The sequence below is a fragment of the Leucoraja erinacea genome, chromosome 4 (assembly GCF_028641065.1).
Source record: "Leucoraja erinacea ecotype New England chromosome 4, Leri_hhj_1, whole genome shotgun sequence".
Lineage (NCBI taxonomy): Eukaryota > Metazoa > Chordata > Chondrichthyes > Rajiformes > Rajidae > Leucoraja > Leucoraja erinaceus.
In genome coordinates this window covers 2,996,484-3,019,398 of record NC_073380.1, presented here as the reverse complement: position 1 = coordinate 3,019,398, position 22,915 = coordinate 2,996,484, and the positions used below count along the sequence as shown (strand labels likewise).

The window sequence follows — 22,915 nt, the reverse complement described above, 5'->3', positions numbered from 1 at the left end:
TGCTCCTATACACAAATCCTTTTACTATGAATTGGATGAGGCGTGATCTTATAGAGGTGTACACAATCATGAGAGGAATAGATCAAGTAGACGCGCAACCTTTTTCCCGAGTAGTTGAATCAAGAACCAGAGGTTGATCCCTGGCCTTGGCCGGAGTCTCCCGTCGGGAATCTGCAGGATTGGGAAGGATGTCACCCTCCCTGTGCCTGCCCCATCCTCATGCTTCCGGCCGAGGCTGGGATGAGATGGCGCTCGGAGTTGCTGAGCCGTGCTGAGTTACAGATAACTCTCTGCTGTTTGATTTGTGTGGAGCAGAGGGAACCAGGCATTATGCAAACGAGCAGAGTATTTGCATAACCCTAATTAGGTAATTACTAATCTGTTTGCTGTGAGATCGAGTTTGTGTGTCGATCTGACGTTTGTGTGTCGTTCTGACATTATTCCCCCTCCCCCCCCCCCCCACCCCAGTTGCCCAGTCTGTTTATGGGTCTGCCGTTCATTATTCCCCCTCCCGTCCAGTCTGTGTGTGGGTCTGTCGGTCCATATCCCCCCCCTTGACCAGCAGCCCTGCGGCCCCGCCCCTGTCCCTGTCCCTGTCCCTGTCCCTGTCCCTGTCCCTGTCCGTCCCTGTCCCTGTCGCTGTCGCTGTCCCTGTCCCTGGCCCTGTCCCTTGCCCTGGCCCTGGCGCTGTCGCTGTCCATGGCAGGGGCAGTGTTCGGGAGGGGTCGGAGCAGGGGGAGAGTGGTCTGGGGCGGGCTGTGGTTTGAGCAGGACATGCTCCCTGCACCTCCCCTCTCTCCCCCGCCCTGTGCTCCTCTCCCTGCCCCTAACTTTTATTTCTCCCCTGCCTCTCTCCACCTGCCCCCCTCTCTCCCCCCTTTCCTCTCCCCTGCCTCTTACACCCTGCCCTCCCTCTCCCCCCACCTGCTCCTCTCCCCCTGCCCTCTCCCCCTGCCTCTCTCTATCTGCTACTCTCCTCCCCTGCCCTCTCCCCCCTTTCCTCTCCCCCTGCCTCCATCCACCTGCCCCCCTCTCCCACTCCCCCCACTCTCCCCCCCCCCCCTCCCCCTCCCCCTGCCTCTCTCCACCTGCCCTCTCCCCCTGACCCCCTCCCCCTGCCTCTCTCTATCTGCCACTCTCCCCAGACCCTCTCCCCCTCTCCCCCCTCTCTCCACCTGCCCCTCTCCCCCAGCCCCCCTCCCCCTCTCCCACCAAGATAGCAACGACCATCGATCACCCCTCCACACTAGTTCAATGTTCTCCTCCACTCCCTTCACACTAGGGACAATTTACACAGGGACAATTAACCTACAAACCCACACGTCTTTGGGGCGTGGGAGGAAGCCTGAGCACCCGTAAAACACCCACGTGGTCGCAGGGAGAACGTGCAAACTCCACACAGACAGCACCTGAGGTCTGGATCGAACCCATGTGCCTCTGGCACTGTGAGACAGCAGCGATGCCCACCGCGCCGCCTCTAATTGGTATTGGAACTGTCACGTGTCCAGTGAAAAGCTTTGTGTTTGTGCTATGCAGTCAAACTGTACCATAAAAATGCTGGAGTAACTCAGTGGTTCCAGGCAACATCTCTGGAGAGAAGGAATGACCAACGTTTTGGGTCGAGACCCTTCGTCAGAGTCACCCATTCCCTCTCTCCAGAGATGATGCTGCTTAGTCACTCCAGCATTCCGTGTGTCTACCTTCGCTTTAAACCAGCATCTGCAGTTTTTTTCCTACACAAACTGTACCATATGTGAGTACAATCAAACCGTACAGCAGGTAGTGCAAGGAGAAAAGCACCAGGGTGAAATATATAGTGTTAGTTACAGTGAAAATGTCCAGCGCCAGCAATGAGGTAGCATAGAAGATCAGGGCCACACTCTTAGCTTATTGGGGGGACCGTTTAGTGGCCGGATAACAGCGGGGAAGAAGCTGCTCCTGAATCTGGTGGTACGTTTTTTCAAGCCTTTGTATCTCCTGCCCGACGGAAGAGGGGAGAAGAGGGAATGACCGGGGTGTGGGTGGTACTTGACCACTATGGTTGTTTACCCGAGGCAGGGTGAAGTGTAGATGGAATCAATAGTCTGTGTGATGGACTGGGCTACACCCACTACTCTCTGCAATCTGCTTGAGGCCTTGGGCAGAGTTGCTGCCGAACCAAGCGGAGGTGAACGCGGACACGATGCTCTCCGCCGAGCACCTGGTAAAAGTCGTGGGGGACATGGATAAACTCTTTTAGTCTTCTGAGGAAATTGAGACGTGGTTGTGTTCTGTGGCGGTAGGTTCAATGTGGACAGAGCACTAGTGACATTTACACCAAGGATCAGTGTTGAGGCAGCTGGGTGTGTGGGGGGGGGGTGGGGGGAGTGCAGGAGAGGAGGAGGGTCTGGGGGGAGGGTGTCGGGTGGGTGTGTGGGGGAGGGGGGAGGTGGATTTGGGGAGGAGGGTTTGTTTGAGGGACGATAGTTTGTTTGAGGGGAGGGATGTTTGGGGAGGTGGGTGTGTGTGGGGGGGGGGGTTGTTGGTCTGCGATGTTTTTGGGGAGGAGGGTTTGGGAGGGTTTGAGGGGAGGGATGTGGGGAGGTGGGTGTGTGTGGGGGGTGGGTTTGTTGGTCTGCGATGTTTTTGTTGGGCTGGGGACTAGAGCTGACTGCAGCGTATAAACCTGAGCTGCCATGTGTAACCCTGCCCCCCTGACCACTCCACCCACACCCTCTCGCCCTCACAGACGTGGAGGAAAGCTACGAGTTTGTCATTGTGTCGTTGACCGGCCAGACCTGGCACTTTGAGGCGTCTAGTTGTGACGAGAGGGAGTCGTGGGTGCTGGCCATCGAGAGCCAGATCTTCGCCAGCCTACAGTCCTGTGAAAGCAGCAAAAACAAGGTGGGTGTGGGCAGAGCAGCATGCCCGGGGGCAAAGGGCACTGGGCACTGGCAGAGGTCACTGGGCAAAGGGCACTGGCAAAGGTGCGTGTGGGTGGAGCGGATGTTGGGGATCCTGATGATAGATGCCGCCTTCTTCAGGCAGTGCTTGGTGTAGATGCTTTTGATGGTGGGGAGGGCTGTGCCCGTGAGTCTACCACTCTCTGCACTCCTTGCGTTCCAGTGCGTTGCAATTGCCATACCGGGCCATGATGCAACCAGTCAGAGTACTTTCTACAGTAAGTGTTGAAATCTATCTGCAGTCTGTAGATACAGACAATAGACAGTTGGTGCAGGAATAGGCCATTCGGCCCTTCGAGCCAGTACCGCCATTCAATGTGATCATGGCTGATCATCCCCAATCAGTGCCCCGTTCCTGCCTTCTCCCCATATCCCCTGACTCCGCTATCTTTAAGAGCCCTATCTAGCTCTCTCTTGAAAGTATCCAGGGAACCGGCCTCCACTGCCCTCTGAGACAGAGAATTCCACAGACTCACCACTCTCTGTGAGAAAAAGTGTTTCCTCCTCACCGTTCTACTGTAAATGGCTTACCCCGTATTCTTAAACTGTGGCCCTTGGTTCTGGACTCCCCCAACATCGGGAACATGTTTCCTGCCTCTAGCCCTTAACAATCTTATATGTTTCAATATGATCCCCTCTCATCGTTCTAAAGTCCAGAGTGTACAAACCCAGCTGCTCCATTCTCTCAGCATGTGACAGTCCCGCCATCCCGGGAATTAACGTTCATAGATGTTTGTTGGAATATTCAGTGACATGCCGAATCCCTTTAAACTTCTAAGGAAGCAGGAAGCAGAGTGACTGGAACGCTGTATCTGTGACCACATTGATGACCTGGGCTCAGGCATTATTGTCCAAGCTCTGGGCTCTCTCCTCCACTGACCCACCAGTGAAAACTGCCACATGGTCTCCCAACTTCTAAAGTCAACGGTCAGATCCCTGGATGGACACAAAGTGCTGGAGTAACTCAGCGGGTCAGGCAGCATCTCTGGAGAACATGGAGAGGTGACATTTTGAGTTGAGACGGAAGAAAGGTCCTGATCCGAAACGTCACCTATTCCTTTTCTCCAGAGATGCTGCCTGACCCGCTGAGTTACTCCAGCACTTTGTGCAGCATGTGCAGTTCCTCTCTAAGCGATGTCCCTTGGTGGCTGACGTTGAGCCAGAGGTTGTTGTCATGGTGCCACCACCACCCTGGGGTCCTGTCACTCTCCTGTACCCTGACTCATCACCACCGGCGATTCAGCCAACAACCCCGGCCTGACCCCTGACCCCCGACCCCCGAGCCTCCGGCAGGGTGACCGTTCATCGTGGGGAATGGGGAATGGGGGTAATGGCGCGCAAACACTGAGCTGCTGCAGGCGAGGATGTCATTGTTCGATTGTCGGTGCTTCTGATCATTACATTCTCTGACCCACAAATCTTATAGAAACTTACCAAAATTCTTAAGGGGTTGGACGGGCTAGATGCAGGAAGATTGTTCCCGATGTTGGGGAAGTCCAGAACAAGGGGTCACAATTTATGGATAAGGGGGGAAAGGTTTTAGGACCGAGATGAGAAAAACAAAATTCACACAGAGAGTGGTGAATCTGTGGAATTCTCTGCCACAGAAGGTAGTTGAGGCCAGTTCATTGGCTATATTTAAGAGGGAGTTAGATGTGGCCCTTGTGGCTAAAGGGATCAGTGGGTATGGGGAGAAGGCAGGTACAGGATACTGAGTTGGATGATCAGCCATGATCATATTGAATGGCGGTGCAGGCTCGAAGGGCCGAATGGCCTACTCCTGCACCTATGTTTCTATGTTTCTATCCTCCTGCGCTCCAAGGTACCGAGTCCTCGCCGGCTAACCTCTCCCTGTAGCTCAGCCCCTCGAGTCCTGGCAACATCCTTGTACATCTTTTCTGTACTATTTCCAGCATAACAACATCTTTCCTATCTATCCAACAAGGTGAGCAAAACTAAACACAATCCCAATCGAGAACCGGAGAACATAGGTTTAGATGAGGGGGGAAAGCAATAAAGCAATATGTTTTCTATGTTTCTATGTTTCTATGACTGTTGGCAGAACAACTAATGTTTTCCTTCTCTGATTCAGTCTCGACTAGGAAGCCAGAGTGATGCAGTCGCCATCCAGTCCATCCGTAATGTGCGGGGGAACAGTTTCTGCGTTGACTGTGACACACCTAGTGAGTATTCTGCTGCTACGTACCAAGCTCCACAGTGGGGCGGGGTGACGGTTACTGTGTGCTTTTTACAGACAGACACCCCTATTCTCTCTGGTGTTACAGGCAGATAATACCAGAGACAACAGGAGTGTCTGTTGATATGGGCAGTGGGCAGGTGCTATAGACCTGTGGGCAGTGGGCAGGTGCTATAGACCTGTGGGCAGTGGGCAGGTGCTATAGACCTGTGGGCAGTGGGCAGGTGCTATAGACCTGTGGGCAGTGGGCAGGTGCTATAGACCTGCACGGGAAGGTAGACGCTCCCACCACCACCAGTCTCGGGCAGACGGGGCTCGTCGGCCTGGGAAGGCAGTCCATCTAGGAGAGGGAAAACTCTGATTTAAAACCTCCACTGCCTTGTGGCCGTATCCAGTCATGGAAAAGGCTCCAGGGGTAAACCTCAAGCAAAGCTGGAGTCGGAGCCCCTAAGGCAGTTTGTCGTTGTCTACAACCTCGCTCTGGCAGCTCCTGCGACGGCGCTGGTGCCAAACTGTAACGGCCCGGCTGTTCCTTTGGATCGATCAGCGACGTGGAGAGGGGGGGATGTGCTGCATGGGCAACAGCCTGTCCTCCATATGACATCGCCCAGGCTTGCATCCAGGATGCAGCATCACCCATGGTCAGCCATGACCGAGGGGGCCTACTACAGGCAGACACTCCTGTTGTCTGATGTTACAGGCAGCTCCTCTCCTGCACCAAAGGTGAAGGTTACCGCCAGGCGCTGTGTGTGTGTGTGAATGTGTGAATGTTTCCTTGTTTGTCCCACAGATCCAGATTGGGCCAGCTTGAACCTGGGAGCGTTGATCTGCATAGAATGTTCCGGCATCCACCGGAACCTGGGCACCCACCTGTCGCGGGTGCGCTCGCTGGACCTGGACGACTGGCCCGTTGAGCTGATCATGGTGATGACCGGAATTGGCAACGCCATGGCCAACAGTGTGTGGGAGGACTCCACACAGGGGCTGGCCAAACCCTGCCAGGACAGCAGCAGGTGAGGTGCCTGCCGTGTGTGTGTGTGTGTGTGTGTGTGTGTGTGTGTGTGTGTGTGTGTGTGTGTGTGTGTGTGTGTGTGTGTGTGTGTGTGTGTGTGTGTGTGTGTGTGTGTGTGTGTGTGTGTGTGTGTGTGTGTGTGTGTGTGTGTGTGTGTGTGTGTGTGTGTGTGTGTGTTTGTTTGTGTGTGTGTGTGTGTGTCCAACAACTTGTGTGTGTGTGTGCTGTGTGTGTGTGTGTGTGTTGTGTTTGTGCGTGTGTGTATGTGGCTGTGTGTGTGTGTGTGTGTGTGTGTGTGTGTGTGTGACATTGTGTGTGTGTGTGTGTGTGTGTGTGTGTGTGTGTGTGTGTGTGTGTGTGCAGACGTGTGTGTGTGTGTGTGTGTGTGTGTGTGTGTGTGTGTGTGTGTGTGTGCGGTGTGTGTGTGTGTGTGTGTGTGTGTGCGTGTGTTTGTGTGTGCATGTGTGTGTGAAGAGTGTGTGTGCTTGAGCGGAGCATATGCGTGTGTGCAGTACATGTGTGTGTGTGTGTGTGTGTGTGTGTGTGTGTGTGTGTGTGCGGACATGTGTGTGTGTGTGTGTGTGTGTGTGTGTGTGTGTGTGTGTGTGTGTGTGTGTGTGTGCAGACATGTGTGTGTGTGTGTGTGTGTGTGTGTGTGTGTGTGCGGACATGTGTGTGTGTGTGTGTGTGTGTACAGATGTGTGTGTGTGCGTGTGTGTGTGTGTGTGTGTGTGTGTGTGTGTGTGTGTGTGTGTGTGTGTGTGTGTGTGTGCGGACATGTGTGTGTGTGTGTGTGTGTGTGTACAGATGTGTGTGTGTGTGTGCGGACATGTGTGTGTGTGTGTGTGTGTGTGTGTGTGTGTGTGTGTGTGTGTGTGTGTGTGTGTGTGTGTGTGTGTGTACAGACATGTGTGTGTGTGTGTGTGTGTGTGTGTGTGTGTGTGTGTGTGTGTGTTGTGTGTGTGTGTGTGTGTGTGTGTACAGACGTGTGTGTGTGTGTGTGAGTGTGCGGACATGTGTGTGTGTGTGTGTGTGTGTGTGTGTGTGTACAGACGTGTGTGTGTGTGAGTGTGCGGACATGTGTGTGTGCCCGTCAGTGTGCGTGCGGGCGTGCGTGTGGCTATGTGTGTGGGAGTGGGGGGCACAATGTAAAGCAATGCTACTTTACAGTTGTGCAAGACATTAGTGAGGCTGCACTAGGAAAGGTGCCATTAAACTAGAAAGAGTGCAGAGAAGATTTACAAGTGTGTTGCCAGGACTCGAGGGCCTCAGCTATAGGGAGGGGTTGGGCAGGTAGGACTCCATTCCTTGGAGCGCAGGAGTCTGCGGTGTGATCTTGTGGAGGTGTATCAAATCATGAGGGGAATAGATAGGGTGAATGCACAGACTTTTACCCAGGGTTGGGGAATCAAGAACCAGGAGACATAGGTTTAAGGTGAGATTTAGCAGGAACCTGAAGAGCAATTGTTTCACACTGGTGGGTGTAGGGAACAAGCTGCCAGAGGAGGTAGTTGAGGCAGGTACTATAAAAACATTAAAAAGACATTTGGATAGATACACAGATAGGAAAGAGTCAGAGGGATATGGGCCATATGCGGCAGATGGGACTAGTGTAGATGGGGCATGTTGGTGGACATGGATGAGTTGGGCCGAAGGGCCTGTTTCAGTCTGGGTGACTCTATGCTGCCACCTTCAGGAATCCTGTGCACATGCACCAGGTTCCTCCATCCCTCAGTGCTTACAGCTGCTGCCCAGGCACAGTTTATGTCCTCCGTGAATCTGGTAATCCCAAGTTTGTCAGTGTAAGGTCCCTCCGCCCATGGTCAGACCATCTCATCTCACTGAGTCATCACTATACTGCACTGCCCTGGGTACAGTCACTTGACCTTGCCAACCAACATGCCCCATCTACACAAGTCCCACACGCCCGCCTTTGGCCCATGTCCCTCTAAACCTGTCCTGTCCAAGTGTACTTGTCCATGTACCTGCACACCTATCCCACACCAAACGCATATACAGTGGGGCAAAGAGAAAGTGTAAAATGTAGCGTTACAGCGTTATACTGCACAGTTGCAGAGGAGAAGTGCAAGGCCTGCAGTGAGGTAGTTTGGAAGATCGGGACTTTACCCTAGCTTATCCCAGGAGGATTGTTCAACAGCCTGATCACAGCAGAGGGGAAGCTGTCCCTGAGCCTGGTGATGTACGCTTGCAAGCTTTCGTATCTTCTGCCCGACGGGAGAGTGGAGAATGGGACACTCGGCAACACAAACTCCTCAGCCCCTTTAGCCAGAGCTCCTGCTCCAAGACAGTGTGGGGGTGAGAGGGGGGGAATCAGCCAGGGTTGATGTTCCCCATCACTGTCCCTGGCTTCCAGAGCTAGAGGGAGAGGTGTATCAGGCAGTATTTCTGGCTTGTGGAAATGAGGCAATGCAGACGCTGATTACTGCACACAAGGTGCTGGAGTAACTCAGCCGGTCAGGCAGGTCTATACCTCTCCTTTCCCTTTCCCCCGACTCTCAGTCCGAAGAAGGGCCTCGACCCGGAAAGTCACCTATTCCTTTTCTCCAGAGATGCCGTCTGACCCGCTGAGTTACTCCAGTTTTTTGTGTCTTATCTTCGGTTTAAACCAGCATCTGCAGTCGCTTCCTATACAGATCAAGCAGCATCTCTGGAGAACACGGGTAGGCGATGTTTCAGGTTGGGACCCTTCGTCAGATGGTGCCAGGGTTTAGGGGGGGAGGTGAATGTTGGTCTTTGGGCATCGCCTGTCTGGCCCAAGAAAGGGGGAGCGGGCGTGTTGCTGTCAAAGTCGTACCTTTAGGGCAACACGGTGGTTCCTGCCTTACAGCGCCAGGGACCCGGACTACGTTGAATCCTGACTACGGGTGTTGTCTCTACAGTGTTGGTACGTTCTCCCCGTGACCTGCGTGGGTTTTCTCCGGGATCTCTAGTTTCCTCCCATACTCCACGGGCGTGCAGGTTTGTAGGCTAATTGGCTGGGTATCATTGTAAATTGTCCCCGGTATGTGTAGGATGGTGTTGGTGTGCGGGGATCGCTGGTCGGCATTGACTCGGTGGGCCGAAGGGCCTGTTTCCACGCTGTATCTCTAGACCACACTAAACCTCATCCCCACAAGGTGTGAGCATTTCGGGGAGGTGTTGGGCCCCGTGGCAGCCGAGAGGTTAATGGATGGCAGTAAATTAGGAGTGTTGGTTTAATTTTCTGACAGTCTCTAATGCAGATAGAAGCTCAATTGCTTTAATGATCGGAGAGTTTCACTGTGTTCCCCTGGCAGGAGTAATTAAGTGTTGGATGCCACAGCCTCTGTCTGCCTCTCTACATTAGTCTTGCCCTCCCCATTAATCTCCTCACCTCTGCTCTCCGCCCTGTGTACAATATTGCCTGCATCCCTCATCATTTACAGCCATTCTCTCAGATCTCCCCCCCCGCCCCGGGCAAGGCAGCGATCAGCACCCTCCTCTCCGTCTCCCCACTCATCCCCTCCCCTGTGCCCTGGTGCAGGCTCCGGTAATGAAATCAGCCCCGTTAACCCTCTCCTGCCCAGCTCCATCGACCCAGCGCCCCACTGCAGGCTGGCATGTGTGAGGGGGAGGGGAGGGGCTTCTCAGAGAGAGGGAGGGGTCACATGGAGTGGCAGGGGTGGGGAGAGCTGAGAGGGGAATGATTTAATGGGAATCTGAGGAGCAACATTTCCACACATATGGAACAAGCTGCTAGAGGAGGTAGTTGAGGCAGATGCTAGAATAACATTTCATAGCAATTTAGGCAGGCCCCTGGATAGGAAAGGATAGGATAGGAGAGGAATATGGGCCAAACATGGACAAATGGGACTAGTATAAATGGGGCATCTTGATCGGCATGGACACGTTGGGCTGAAGGGCCTGTGTCCGTGCTGTGTGACTCTAATGACAGACAGTTAATGTTTGGTACTTTAATTGAGGAGCTTCTCTACAGCATCTTGCCTTTCACTCAGTTTCCTTTGCCTCTAACTTTGTGAATTTAATCAGCGATCCCGTCACCTCGTCACCCTGTATTACTAATGAGCTCTGAGTCACTAAAACACTCTGAGCCTCGTTAATCTTCAGAGACCCAGCAGTCCGAGCACGGAAACAGCCCGACAGTCCTTCCATGTGTGTGTTGTATCAGTCCCGGCACACTGACCCTCATGGGGGGGAACGGGTCCCCCACACACACACTGACCCCACACTGGTGGAGGGAAGATCCCACACCCACACACACTGGCGGTCCCACATACACACACGGTCCTACACACACACACACAGTGATGGTCCCACACACACTGACAGTCCCACACACACACTGACGGTCCCACACACACACACACTGACCCTCACTGGGCGAGGGGTCACAGGCACACAAGACTGCTACCGAGTGGGCCTGGACTGGTCTGGGTTGGAGTGGGCCTGGACTGGTCTGGGTTGGAGTGGGCCTAGACTGGTCTGGGTTGGAGTGGGCCTGGACTGGTCTGGGTTGGAGTGGGCCTGGACTGGTCTGGGTAGGAGTGGGCCTGGACTGGTCTGGGTTGGAGTGGGCCTGGACTGGTCTGGGTTGGAGTGGGCCTGGACTGGTCTGGGTAGGAGTGGGCCTGGACTGGTCTGGGTTGGAGTGGGCCTGGACTGGTCTGGGTTGGAGTGGGCCTAGACTGGTCTGGGTTGGAGTGGGCCTGGACTGGTCTGGGTTGGAGTGGGCTTAGACTGGTCTGGGTTGGAGCAGACTGTCCCCACTGGCCGCGGGAACATGCACTCACAGCCTCATTCACTTGAACGAGCTACCAGCAAAGTGGGCGACCATGGAAAGTGATTTGTGTTTGCCTATTAAAATGTGTTTGGAACTAATTAATCAGTAGTTATGACACTTCCCAAAACCCTGCCTTTGGAATGACTCCACTCAGCCAACTGAAGCTTGGTATTAATTCTAATTATAGGCTGGCTTTGCTGAGGGCTGTGTGTTACGTGAACGTGCAGCGCGGCCCAGGAACGCAAACGCTGCAAGTCTGAAACAATTCACAGCTCAGGCCACAACCACATAGAGTTCACATCCGCATGGCGGGCTCCTCTGCAAGGTTACGGCGCTTGGGATCCAGGGAGAACCAGCCGGCTGGATAGAGAATTAGCTTCATGGAAGGAAGCAGAGGGTGATGGTGGGAGGTTGTTTCTCAGACTGGAGGCCTGTGAGTAGTGGTGTGCCTCAGGGATTGGTGCTAGGCCCATTGCTGTTTGTCAGCTGTATCAACGATTTAGATGAGAATGTGCAGGGCATGATTAGTAAGTTTGCAGACACCAGGCAGTATTGTATAAAATTATTAAAAATATAGCAGGATGTTCACGTGTGGGCTGAAGAATGGTTAATGGTGTTTAATGCAGATAAGTGCAAGGTGTCGCTGTTTGTCAAACCAAGGCAGGACCTTCACAGTGAACGGCAGGGCCCCGGGGAGTGTAGAGCAGAGGGATCTTGGAGTGCAGGTACATTGTTCTCTGAACATCCCAAAAGTTGCCCCTCAGGTTCCTAGAAATCTTTCCCGTCTCACCTTAAACCTATCTCCCCTGGTTCTTGATTCCCCTCATCTAATCCCCCTCAAGACTTTGCACACCTCTATTAGATCACCACAGCCCAACCTTTCCCCGTAGCCCAGGCCCTCTGGTCCTGGCAACATCCTCGTGAATCTTCTCCGCACTGTTTGCAGCTGGATGGCAGATCTTCCACAGCACGGTGACCAAAGCCACACATCAAACCTCCAAAAGCGGCCTCACCAGCGTCTTACATAAACTGTAACATAACATTGCAACTTCTACACTCAATATCCTGACTGATGAAGGCCAGCGTGCCTCCTCACCACCTTGTCGCCACCCTATCTCACCCGTGATGCCTCTTTGAGGGAACGGTGGACTTTGTGCTCCTTGATATTCCTCTGCTGTAAAACTATGAGTGGCCTGGACCAGGAATGGGCGGCAGCCCCAACCACGCAGGCCATTGGTGAGTCAATGACATCACACGTTCAACACTCAATGTGTTTCCCATCAGAATAATTTAAAAAAAATCAAAAGTATATAAAACCATATAATATAACCATATAACAATTACAGCACGGAAACAGGCCATCTCGGCCCTACAAGTCCGTGCCGCCACAACTTTTTTTCCCTTAGTCCCACCTGCCTGCACTCATACCATAACCCTCCATTCCCTTCTAATCCATATGCCTATCCAATTTATTTTTAAATGATACCAACGAACCTGTCTCCACCACTTCCACTGGAAGCTCATTCCACACCGCTACCACTCTCTGAGTAAAGAAGTTCCCCCTCATATTACCCCTAAACTTCTGTCCCTTAATTCTGAAGTCATGTCCTCTTGTTTGAATCTTCCCTATTCTCAAAGGGAAAAGCTTGTCCACATCAACTCTGTTTATCCCTCTCATCATTTTAAAGACCTCTATCAAGTCCCCCCTTAACCTTCTGCGCTCCAGAGAATAAAGACCTAACTTATTTAACATATCTCTGTAACTTGCGAGCGGTGTTGGCTCGAAGGGCCGAAGGGCCTACTCCTGCACCTATTGTCTGTTGTCTATTGTCATAGATAGGGTGGACAAGGACAATCACATACTGGAGGTGAGACCATAGCAGTAAGGTGAGAGGAGCAAAGTTCAAAGGAGATGTGTAGGGCAAGCATTTGTACACAGAGGGTGGTGTGGGCCTGGAACCTGCTGCCAGGGGTGTTGGTGAAGGCAGATACGATAGTGGCGTTTAAGATAGGCGCATGGATATGCAGGGAATGGAGGGATAGGGATAACATGCAGTTAGATAATGATGTCCTTGGCTTCATGGTCGGCATGGACATTGTGGGCCGAAGGGCCTGTTCCTGTGTTGTACTGTTTGACGTTCGATGACTCACTGAGCTGAGGCCTAGCCAGGGAGTTGGCCGCCTGTTCCCTGTGGCCCACCGGCACTAGAATGGCAACGCTGTCGATGAGTGGTGTTCCTTCATGGTCTCCACATCTGGCCACGGTGAGAGAGATCATGGCCACATCTGTCAGCGGTGACAGAGGCCTTCTCCACACCTCTGGGTCCAGGTAAGGAGAGGCTGCCTCCACATCTGGCACAAGTACAGAGGCAGTCTCCACATCTGGACCCAGTGACCAAAGGCAGTCTCCACAGCTGGCAGTGGAACAAATACGGTGTTCACATCTGGCGGTAGTACAGAGGCAGTCTCCACATCTGGACCCAGTGACCCAGGCGGTCTCCACAGCTGGCAGTGGAACGGAGATGGTGTTCACATCTGGCAGCAGTACAGATGCAGTCCCCACATCTGGACCCAGTGACCCAGGCGGTCTCCACATCAGGCGGTGGAACAGAGACGGTGTTCACATCTGGCGGTAGTACAGATGCAGTCTCCACATCTGGACCCAGTGACCAAAGGCGGTCTCCACAGCTGGCAGTGGAAAAAATACGGTGTTCACATCTGGCGGCAGTACAGATGCAGTCTCCACATCTGGACCCAGTGACCAAAGGCAGTCTCCACAGCTGGCAGTGGAACGGAGACGGTGTTCACATCTGGCAGCAGTACAGATGCAGTCCCCACATCTGGACCCAGTGACCCAGGCGGTCTCCACATCAGGCGGTGGAACAGAGAGACGGTCTCCACATCAGGCGGCAGTGCAGATGTGGTTTGGCAGCCTGCCGTGGCAGGTGTTGGAAGGGTTAAAGATGCAGGGACATTGTTTGTGGGAGGGTGGTCTCGGAGGGGCTGTGAGCTGTGAGCCTACATGGGGAGCAGCCTCTGTCAGTCACTCACACAGACAGGCAGCCTGGCGTCTGCAGACGTTATCAGTGAAAGCAGCGGGTCGGAGGTCGGCATTCACCGGGCGTTCTCTGTGCGTTCGTCAGTCACTGCATTGATTCCCGTCCTCAGGCAGATCTGGCGGATAAGAGTTGTGAAGCGGAATGGGTCTCTCTTTGTCCACACTGACGTGGCCAGTACGGCTGCATTATTGTGCCCCATCGATTCCCCGCTCCCCTGGGCTCTGAGAGCGGGAAGGAGCCAGCCACCAGGCGCTCGGTCGCCACTGATAAACCGTGTCCAGCGCCCACTCTTGTCTACGTGATCGCTGTGATCACGGCAGCTCCCCGCTCACTCAATGTCCTGCACAGCCTCACTGGTTAGCTCTTCTCTGCCTACCTGTCCCAAACATTGAGGCCCTTCAGCCCATCGAGTCCACGGCGTCCCATCGATTACATGTTCACACCAGCTCTAGGTGTAGGAAGGAACTGCAGATGCTGGTTTAAACCGAATGAGTGAAGAAGGGTCTCGACCCAAAACGTCACCCATTCCTTCTCTCCAGTGATGCTGCCTGTCCCGCTGAGTTACTCCGCCTTTTTGTGTCTATCTTATAACCATATAACAATTACAGCACGGAAACAGGCCATCTCGGCCCTACAAGTCCGCGCCGAACAACTTTTTTTTTCCCTTAGTCCCACCTGCCTGCACTCATACCATAACCCTCCATTCTCTTCTCAATATAACCATATAACAATTACAGCACGGAAACAGGCCATCTCGGCCCACATCTTCACACATGCTCTGTGTTATCCCACTTTCTCCCCCTGCACACTATGGGGAGTAACCTGCAAAATCGCACTTCCTTGGGATGTGGGAGGAAACCCGGAGCAGCTGGAGGGAAACAGGGTGAACGTGCAAACTCCACTCAGCCAGCACCCGAGGTTAGGATCGAACCCGGGTCTCTAGCTCTGTGAGGCAGCAGCTCTACCTGCTGCGCCGCTGTGCTGCCTCTAATGGAGGGTCCCTACATGTGCAGCAGTCAATGGTTTATTTATTATCAAGTGCACCAAGGTATGGTGCTTTATGCCTGTGAGTACAGTCCCCGGTTAAGTACATGCAGTGATGCATCGAAACGGCTCACTGAGTCCATATGCGAGAGGCGCCAGGTTTTGGTACCCGCTGCAGCCGTTACTCCATCCCACTGTCCCTCTCCTTGCCCAACCCCCTTCAACCTTCATGCCCTCGGGGGAGTGGACGAGAATGCGGGACAGGCAGCATCACTGGAGAGAAGGAATGGGTGATGTTTTGGGTCGATACCCTTCTTCAGTCCTCCCAGGCACAGGGCCTCTGCCAGTTGTATCCCCGACACACCCCCCCCCCCCCCCCCCCCCCCCCCCCCGGCAAATTCTACCTCAAAGGATGGTGTGCATATGGAATGAGCTGCCAGAAAATGTAGTTGAGGCAGGTACTATATCAGCATTTAAAAGACACCTGGACAGGTACATGGATAGGAAGGTTTTAGAGGAATATGGGCCAAACACAGACAGGGGGGACTAGTGTAGATGGGGCAGGTTGGTCAGCATGGACGAGTAGGGCTGAAGGGCCTGTTTCCATGCAGTGTAACTCACAGCATCAATCTGTATGGGTTGAGTATTGTCACGTCCAGCAACATCATTCTGCTTCAGTGACAAGCAGGAGGTGTTACACTTTAGTATGTCAGAACCGGGCAGGACTTACACAGCACTAACCCGGTGTGTTGGAGAACTGAGAGATGCAGGGTACAGTCCACGGTTCCCTGACAGTGGCGAGTCAGGTGGACAGGGTGGTGAAGAAGTTGCAAGGAACTGCAGGTGCTGGTTTACAACAACCAAAAAAGGCACAAAGTGCTGGAGTAACTCAGTGGGTCAGGCGGCATCTCTGGAGAACATGGATTGGCAATATTTCAGGTTGGGACCTTTCTTCAGACTTGAGTCACCTGTCCATGTTTTCGAAGATGCTGCCTAACCCCCCGAGTTACTTCAGCAATTTGTGTCTTTTTGTGGTGAAGAAAGTGTTTGGCACTCTTGCCTTCTTCAGTGTGTGTGACTGGGTTAGTGTGTGTGTGGGGTTAGTGTGTGTGTGACTGGGTTAGTGTGTGTGACTGGTTTGTGTGTGTGTGACTGGGGTTTGTGTGTGTGTGTGTGTGTGTGTGTGGACTGGGTTGTGTGTGTGTGACTGGGTTAGTGTGTGTGTGTGACTGGGTTAGTGTGTGTGTGACTGGGTTAGTGTGTGTGTGGGGTTAGTGTGTGTGTGTGACTGGGTTAGTGTGTGTGTGACTGGGTTAGTGTGTGTGTGACTGGGTGTGTGTGTGTGACTGGGTTAGTGTGTGTGTGTGTGTGTGTGACTGTGTGTGACTGGGTTAGTGTGTGTGTGTGACTGGGTAGTGTGTGTGTGTGTGACTGGGTTAGTGTGTGTGTGTGTGTGACTGGGTGTGTGTGTGTGTGTGTGTGGTTGGGTGTGTGTGTGTGTGTGTGTGTGTGTGTGTGTGTGTGTGTGTGTGTGTGTGTGTGTGTGTGTGTGTGTGTGTGTGTGTGTGTGTGTGTGTGTGTGTGTGTGTGTGTGTTGGGGTGTGTGTGTGTGTGTGTGTGTGTGACTGGGTTAGTGTGTGTGTGTGACTGGGTTAGTGTGTGTGTGGGGTGTGTGTGTGTGACTGGGTTAGTGTGTGTGTGTGAGTGTGTGTGTGTGGGGTTAGTGTGTGTGTGTGACTGGGTTAGTGTGTGTGTGGGGTTAGTGTGTGTGTGTGACTGGGTTAGTGTGTGTGTGACTGGGGTTAGTGTGTCATGGGGTAGTGTGTGTGTGACTCTCACCCTCTGACCCTGTGACCAGTGTTGTGTGTGTGCTGGGTTAGTGAGTGTGGTGTGGGACTGGGAAGAGTGTGTGGAGCAGAGGTGTGTGTGACTGAGCAGTGAGTGTGTGACTGGGCTGGGCTGGGCTGGGCTGGTGCCGGGTTGGGTCTGGGCTGACCCTACCCCTGTGGCAGGGAGAAGAAGGCCGGGCTGGGCTGGGCTGGGCTGGGCTGGGCCGGGTTTGCTGGGCTGGGCTGGGCCGGGTTGGGTGGGCTGGGCTGGGCTGGCCTGGGCTGGGCCGGGTTGGGCTGGGCTGGGCTGGGCCGGGTTGGGCTGGGCTGCACGGGCTGGGCCGGGCTGGGCTGGGCTGGGCTGGGTTGGGGTTGGGCTGGGCTGGGCTGGGCTGGGCGGCTGGGCCGGGTTGGGCTGGGCCAGGGGCCGGGCCGGGCCGGGCTGGGCTGGGCTGGGCTGGGCTGGGCTGGGCTGGGCCGGGTTGGGTGCGGCTGGGCCGGGTTGTGATGGGCCGGGCTGGGCTGGGCTGGGCCGGGTTGTGCTGGGCCGGGTTGTGCTGGGCTGGGTGCGGTGTGCGTTGTAGGTCTCACCCTCTCCACCCTGTGCCGTAGGGAGGAGAAGGAGCGGTGGATTCGGGCCAAGTACGAACAGAAGCTGCTGCTGGCATCTCTGCCACAGTCAGACATCCCGCTAGGGCAGCAGCTGCTGCGGGCGGTGGTGGAGGATGACCTGCGGCAGGTAGTGCTGCTCCTGGCTCACGGCACCAAGGAGGAGGTGAACGAGACGTACGGGGACGGAGATGGCAGGACTGCGCTGCACCTCTCCTCTGCCATGGCCAACGTGGTCATCACACAGCTTCTCATATGGGTAAGGGACCCATCACCCCATGACCCATCCCCATGAACCATCACCCCATGAACCATCACCCCATGACCCATCACCCCTGACCCATCACCCCATGACCCATCACCTCATGACCCATCACCCCTGACCCATCACCCCATGACCCATCACGCCTGACCCAGGACCCATCACCCCATGAACCATCACCCCATGAACCATCACCCCATGAACCATCACCCCATGACCCATCACCCCTGACTCATCACCCCATGACCCATCACCCATGACCCATCACACCTGACCCAGGACCCATCACCCCATGAACCATCACCCCATGAACCATCACCCCATGAACCATCACCCCATGACCCATCACCCCATGACCCATCACCCCATGACCCATCACCCCTGACCCATCACCCATGACCCATCACTCATCACGCCTGACCCACGACCCACCACCCCATGAACCATCACCCCATGACCCATCACCCCTGACCCATCACCCCAAAACCCATCACCTCATGACCCATCACCCCATGACCCATCACCCCTGACCCATCACCCCTTGAGCCATCACCCCGACCCATGACCCATCACTCCAGAACCCATGACCTATCACCCCTGACCCATCACTCCATGACCCATCACCCCTTGACCCATCACCCCATGACCCCTCACCCCAGGACTCATCACCCCATGACACAACGCATCATGACCCATCACCTCAGGACCCATCTCCCCATGACCCATCACCCCATGACCCATCACCCCATGACCCATCACCCCATGACACAACGCACCATGAACCATCACCCCATGACCCATCTCTCTTGGGTCATGAGACCGGCATGACCCATGTCACTCTCTCCCGTCACTGCTTCGTTCCCCACCTCGTGTTTCCGTGCTGTCCTTGGCACTATATTATGTGAGTGATTTCTCATCAACTTGAGAATCACAGCTTCAAGTTGATGGGAGTGCACACGTCTGATGTCCTGGGCCCAACCCATTGATGCAATCAAAAAGAAAGTCCATCAACGCCTCTTTCGAAGTTTGAGGAGATTCAGCATGTCTCTATTGAGCCTCTACAGATATACACTAGAGAGCACACCAGCTGGTTGCATCAGGGCCTGGTTCGGAAACGCGAAGGAAAGCACAGATAGTGGTGGACATTGGCTGGCCCATCACGGGAACTGATGTCCCTATCATCGAAGGGATTTACGGGGCACTGCCTCAGAAAGTCCAGCCAGCATTAGCAGAGATAATGGGAGACTGCTTCCCCCAACCCCTGATCCCCCTCCACCTGCTCCCCCAACACGCTATTCCCCCTCCCAGCCTCACCCCGTCCCTGCTCCCCTCTCCCCCTGCCACTCCACCCTGGCCACGCTCTCATCTCACTGTTACCATCGGGAAGAAGGTACAGGAGCCTGAAAACCCTTACCTCCAGGTTCAAGAACAACTTCTTGCCAGCAACACTGCACAACACTAACCTCAGTAACTGTGACCTCCAACACACTTTGGTCTTGCACTATTGCGGTCTAGTTAGGTACCGCTGATTAAGAATTGATTGCATGATTGATGATGTGTGTTTGGGGGCCAGATGCAGCTGGTAGAGTTGCTGCATCACAGCGCCAGAGACGCGGGTTCGATCCTGCTATGGGTGCTGTCTGACCCCGTGACCTGCGTGGTTTACCTCCGAATTCACAGGTTTCCTCCCACACTCCACAAGACGTGCAGGTCTGTCGGCTAATTGGCTTTGGTAAAATTGTAAATTGTCCTTAAGTGTGTGTAGGATAGTGTTGGTGTGCAGGGATCGCTGGTCAGTGTGGACTTGATGGGCCGAAGGGCCTGTTTCCGTGCTGTATATCTAGAACTAAATGAAACTAAACTAAAGTGAGCCTCTGCCAGTTGCTGGTGAATCTCTGACGGTGTTTCCCATTGCTCCACAGTACGGGGTGGATGTGAAGAGCCGAGATGCGCGGGGATTAACGCCGCTGGCCTACGCTCGCCGTGCCGGGAGCCCGGAGTGCATCGAGATCCTCACACAGTACGGATGCCCCGGGGACAACTTCATTCCCATCCCCACTCCCAACCTGGCCCGAAGGAACACCAACCTCAACAACAACGCAGGGCTGGAGCTGAACCGTAGCGCATCCATTATCTGACACGGCAGAAACAATTGGGGAAACCCTCCCTGACCCTCACACCCTGCTCCCCCCTCCCACCTCCCCCCCCCCCTCCACTCCCTTTCTGACCCCCACACTTTGCTCCCCCTCCCCTTGCTCCCCCACCCCCAAACCACACCCTCTGCTCCCCCAACCCATGATCTCCTTCCACCCACTACTCTCCCTCCCAGCCTCAACCCGTCCCTGCTCCCCTCTCCCCCTGCTAACCTCCTCCCCTCCCTTCCATGGCCACCCTCCCGTCTCGCCCCGTCCAAACCCCTCCACCTCCCAGCCCCACCCTGTCCTTCCCATCTCCCATCCCATCCCATCCCATCCCACCATCATCTGATACACCAGCACCTGGGAGCCACTGGGCCCAGCTTTGCCATGTCATCAACCCCTCTTCCCGTGTCCCATCCAACCCCTCCCCTCCCCTCCCACCCCTTCCTTGACCTTCCCTCCCCCTCCCCCGCCCACGTCCCCTCCTACCCCCCAAGAACGTTGCAGTGTCAGCAGGAATCTGGGGCTATTGGGTCTCCCAGCGTGGGGAGAGGCTCTTCCCCTCCTCTACGGCTCTCCCAGGGGGGGGGGGTTGGAAAACAGCCTGCAGAGACCCTGCCCTCTCAACAATGACCCTCCCTCACCCCCTCCACCCCCCCTCACCCACCCCTCCCTCACAGCTCACCCCCACCTAATGCCCTTTGCCCCTCCCTCCTCACCCCCACTCACTCCCCCTCAACCACACCCCCCCCCCCACAGCTCATCCCCATCCTCACCCCGCACCCCTAAATCTGACGTGAGTGGGGGTGGGGGGGTGCCATGACAGGAGGACCCAGCAGGTCCCATGAGGTCTCAGCAGTGACAGGAGACTGGACACCGGGTCCATGGGCGCAGTGCCGTGTCCACACCGTCTGGCCCGAGGAATCACACTCACTGATCCCTGGGCGGCAGCAAAGGGCAAGGGCGGCCCTGAGGGTTGTTGGTGCACTCTCTGTAGCACACTCACTGTGCACCCGTGGTGCACACTCACTGTTCACACTCTTGCATACTCATTATGCACACTAACTGTGCGCACACACAGCGCACACTCACTGCACAATCACTTCATAATCACTGTACACACGCGGTGTGCGCTGAATGTGAGCACTCTTGTGTACAGCCGCACGGCACAGTGAGCACTCGTTGCACACTCACTGTGCACACACATTGCACACTCTGAACACAAATGCCGCACACTCGCATTGCACATTCATGTTGCCTTTGCGACGCGGGGCTCTCTGCCGAGGTCTGAGGGCCGTGCCCGGGGTTGCGTGGGATACACTTAATTGGTGAACACTCCCACAGCCCTGCGTTCCCCCCCTCCCCCTCCCACAGCCCTGCGTTCCCCCCCTCCCCCCCCCCTCCCCTCCCACAGCCCTGCGTTCCCCCCCCCCCCCCCCCCCCCAGCCCTACGTCCCCCCCCCTCCCCTCCCCCTCCCTACACCTCCTCACCCCTCTCACATCCGTGCCCCTCCCCCTTCTCTCGGTCCTGTGCTCCCCCCCCCTCTCACACGGCCGCGCTTACCTCCGCCCGTGTCTGGGTGTGCGCAGTCCCATTGATCTCTGCGTGGACGAGGTCTAAAGGACAATGTGTCAGTGTGAGACCACACGTGTGTGTGTGTGTGCGTGTGTGTCCACATGCGTGCTCACTGAGGTGAGACTTTGCTGGAACAATATTTGAAGCTTTACAATGAAGAGTAACGATGGTTCAGAGTGTGGGGCAGGTTGGGGGTTGCTGCCGGTGGGTGGAGAAGGGTCTGGGGAGGGGAGGGGAGGGAGCTTCACTCCCCACCTCGGGCAGTCACTGTGTGGGGCCCATCCCATCCCATCCCATCCCTGCCTGAGGACCAGAGGCTGCTGAATCCCACCGTGATCATCATCCCACCCTCAGCCCAGGTGGAGCTCTCTGTCCAAGTCTGACCCGGGCACATTGTCAGGTGGCTGTGGGCACCGGTCATTGCTTGCATTTCAACGGTGACGGTTCAATTACTGCCGGCCTGGTACAAGCGGAGTACAGGGGTCCAGGTACAGGCAGAGTCCCGGAGTACAGGTACAGACCAGATGCCAGTGTGGCTATGCATATGGGTCGGGGGTCACTGAGGTCAGGGGGTCACTGAGGTCAGGGGGTCAGTGTAGGTACGCATATGGGTCAGGGGTCAATGGTATAACCGCTGGACTCTGGTCAAGTGTATGGTCACTAGGGTCAGTGTGGGTACAGACGCGGGTCAGGGGTCAAGTGTATAGAATCAAGTGTCGGGGTCAAAGGTGCACATAGGGGTCAGTGTGGGTATGGACACGGGTCAGTGTAGGTACGTGCATGGGTCAGAGGTCTTGGCAATGCCGTGTGCCAGGACAGGGAGGGGCAACTGGGGTCTGTGTGCCAGTATGTGCCCACACCGCCCCTGGGTGACAAACTGAGGCCCGGGTGCGGGAGGGGGAGGGGGAGGGAGGGGGTCTCTGAACCATCCCCCTGGCCCATCCCATCCGGGTGGGAGCCCCAGGGCAGCGCCAGTGCTGTACACCCACCTCCCCCTGCCACTGCCCGGCCCCTCACTCGCCTGACCCCAGCCACACACATTAGGGGGTAACAGGGATGCAGGGACAGCCAGCAGCTGCAAGCAAAGCCAACAAGCGGAGCAGCAACCCCTCGCGGATGGGATCCCGTGCCGGAGACCCCCAGTTCAGTAACCCCGAGTCCATCCCCCACCCCGCCTCACCCTGGCCATCGGGTGGCCGAATCTTCGTGAATTGTGTTTAAATTCTCTTCTGTCTGAATCAGTGGCTGTTAACAATCGTGGATGAAATCGTACCCAAATACTGCGGGTGGACTCTATTAACCCATTCATGTCCAAGAAGCAGCACGACATTCTGCAATCATTGACTACAAAACACTAAAACTCTTACACTTTAGAAATTAGGTTGGTATTACCATATTTATACATCTCTCACCATTAAGGTACTTGTGTATAATATGTATATTCGAAATATTTATATTTCCGGCTGTAAATATCGTTTGGATGTTGCTGTGTTCAGTTTTTGCTGTATGCTGGGACAGTCCCGCCAG

At 55.0% G+C, this 22,915-nt stretch overlaps 1 protein-coding gene across 1 annotated transcript in view; it reads left to right on the top strand.

The window, feature by feature from the left end:
* Positions 1 to 21,212, top strand: part of agap3 (ArfGAP with GTPase domain, ankyrin repeat and PH domain 3) — a 363,100-nt gene extending 341,888 nt beyond the window's left edge. The window contains 5 exon segments of the mRNA XM_055633547.1: positions 2,729 to 2,883; positions 5,035 to 5,125; positions 5,930 to 6,152; positions 17,416 to 17,671; positions 19,597 to 21,212. Coding sequence (XP_055489522.1) covers positions 2,729 to 2,883; positions 5,035 to 5,125; positions 5,930 to 6,152; positions 17,416 to 17,671; positions 19,597 to 19,812 — 941 coding nt within the window. The 3' untranslated portion in view covers positions 19,813 to 21,212.
* Positions 21,213 to 22,915: the final 1,703 nt, after the last annotated feature.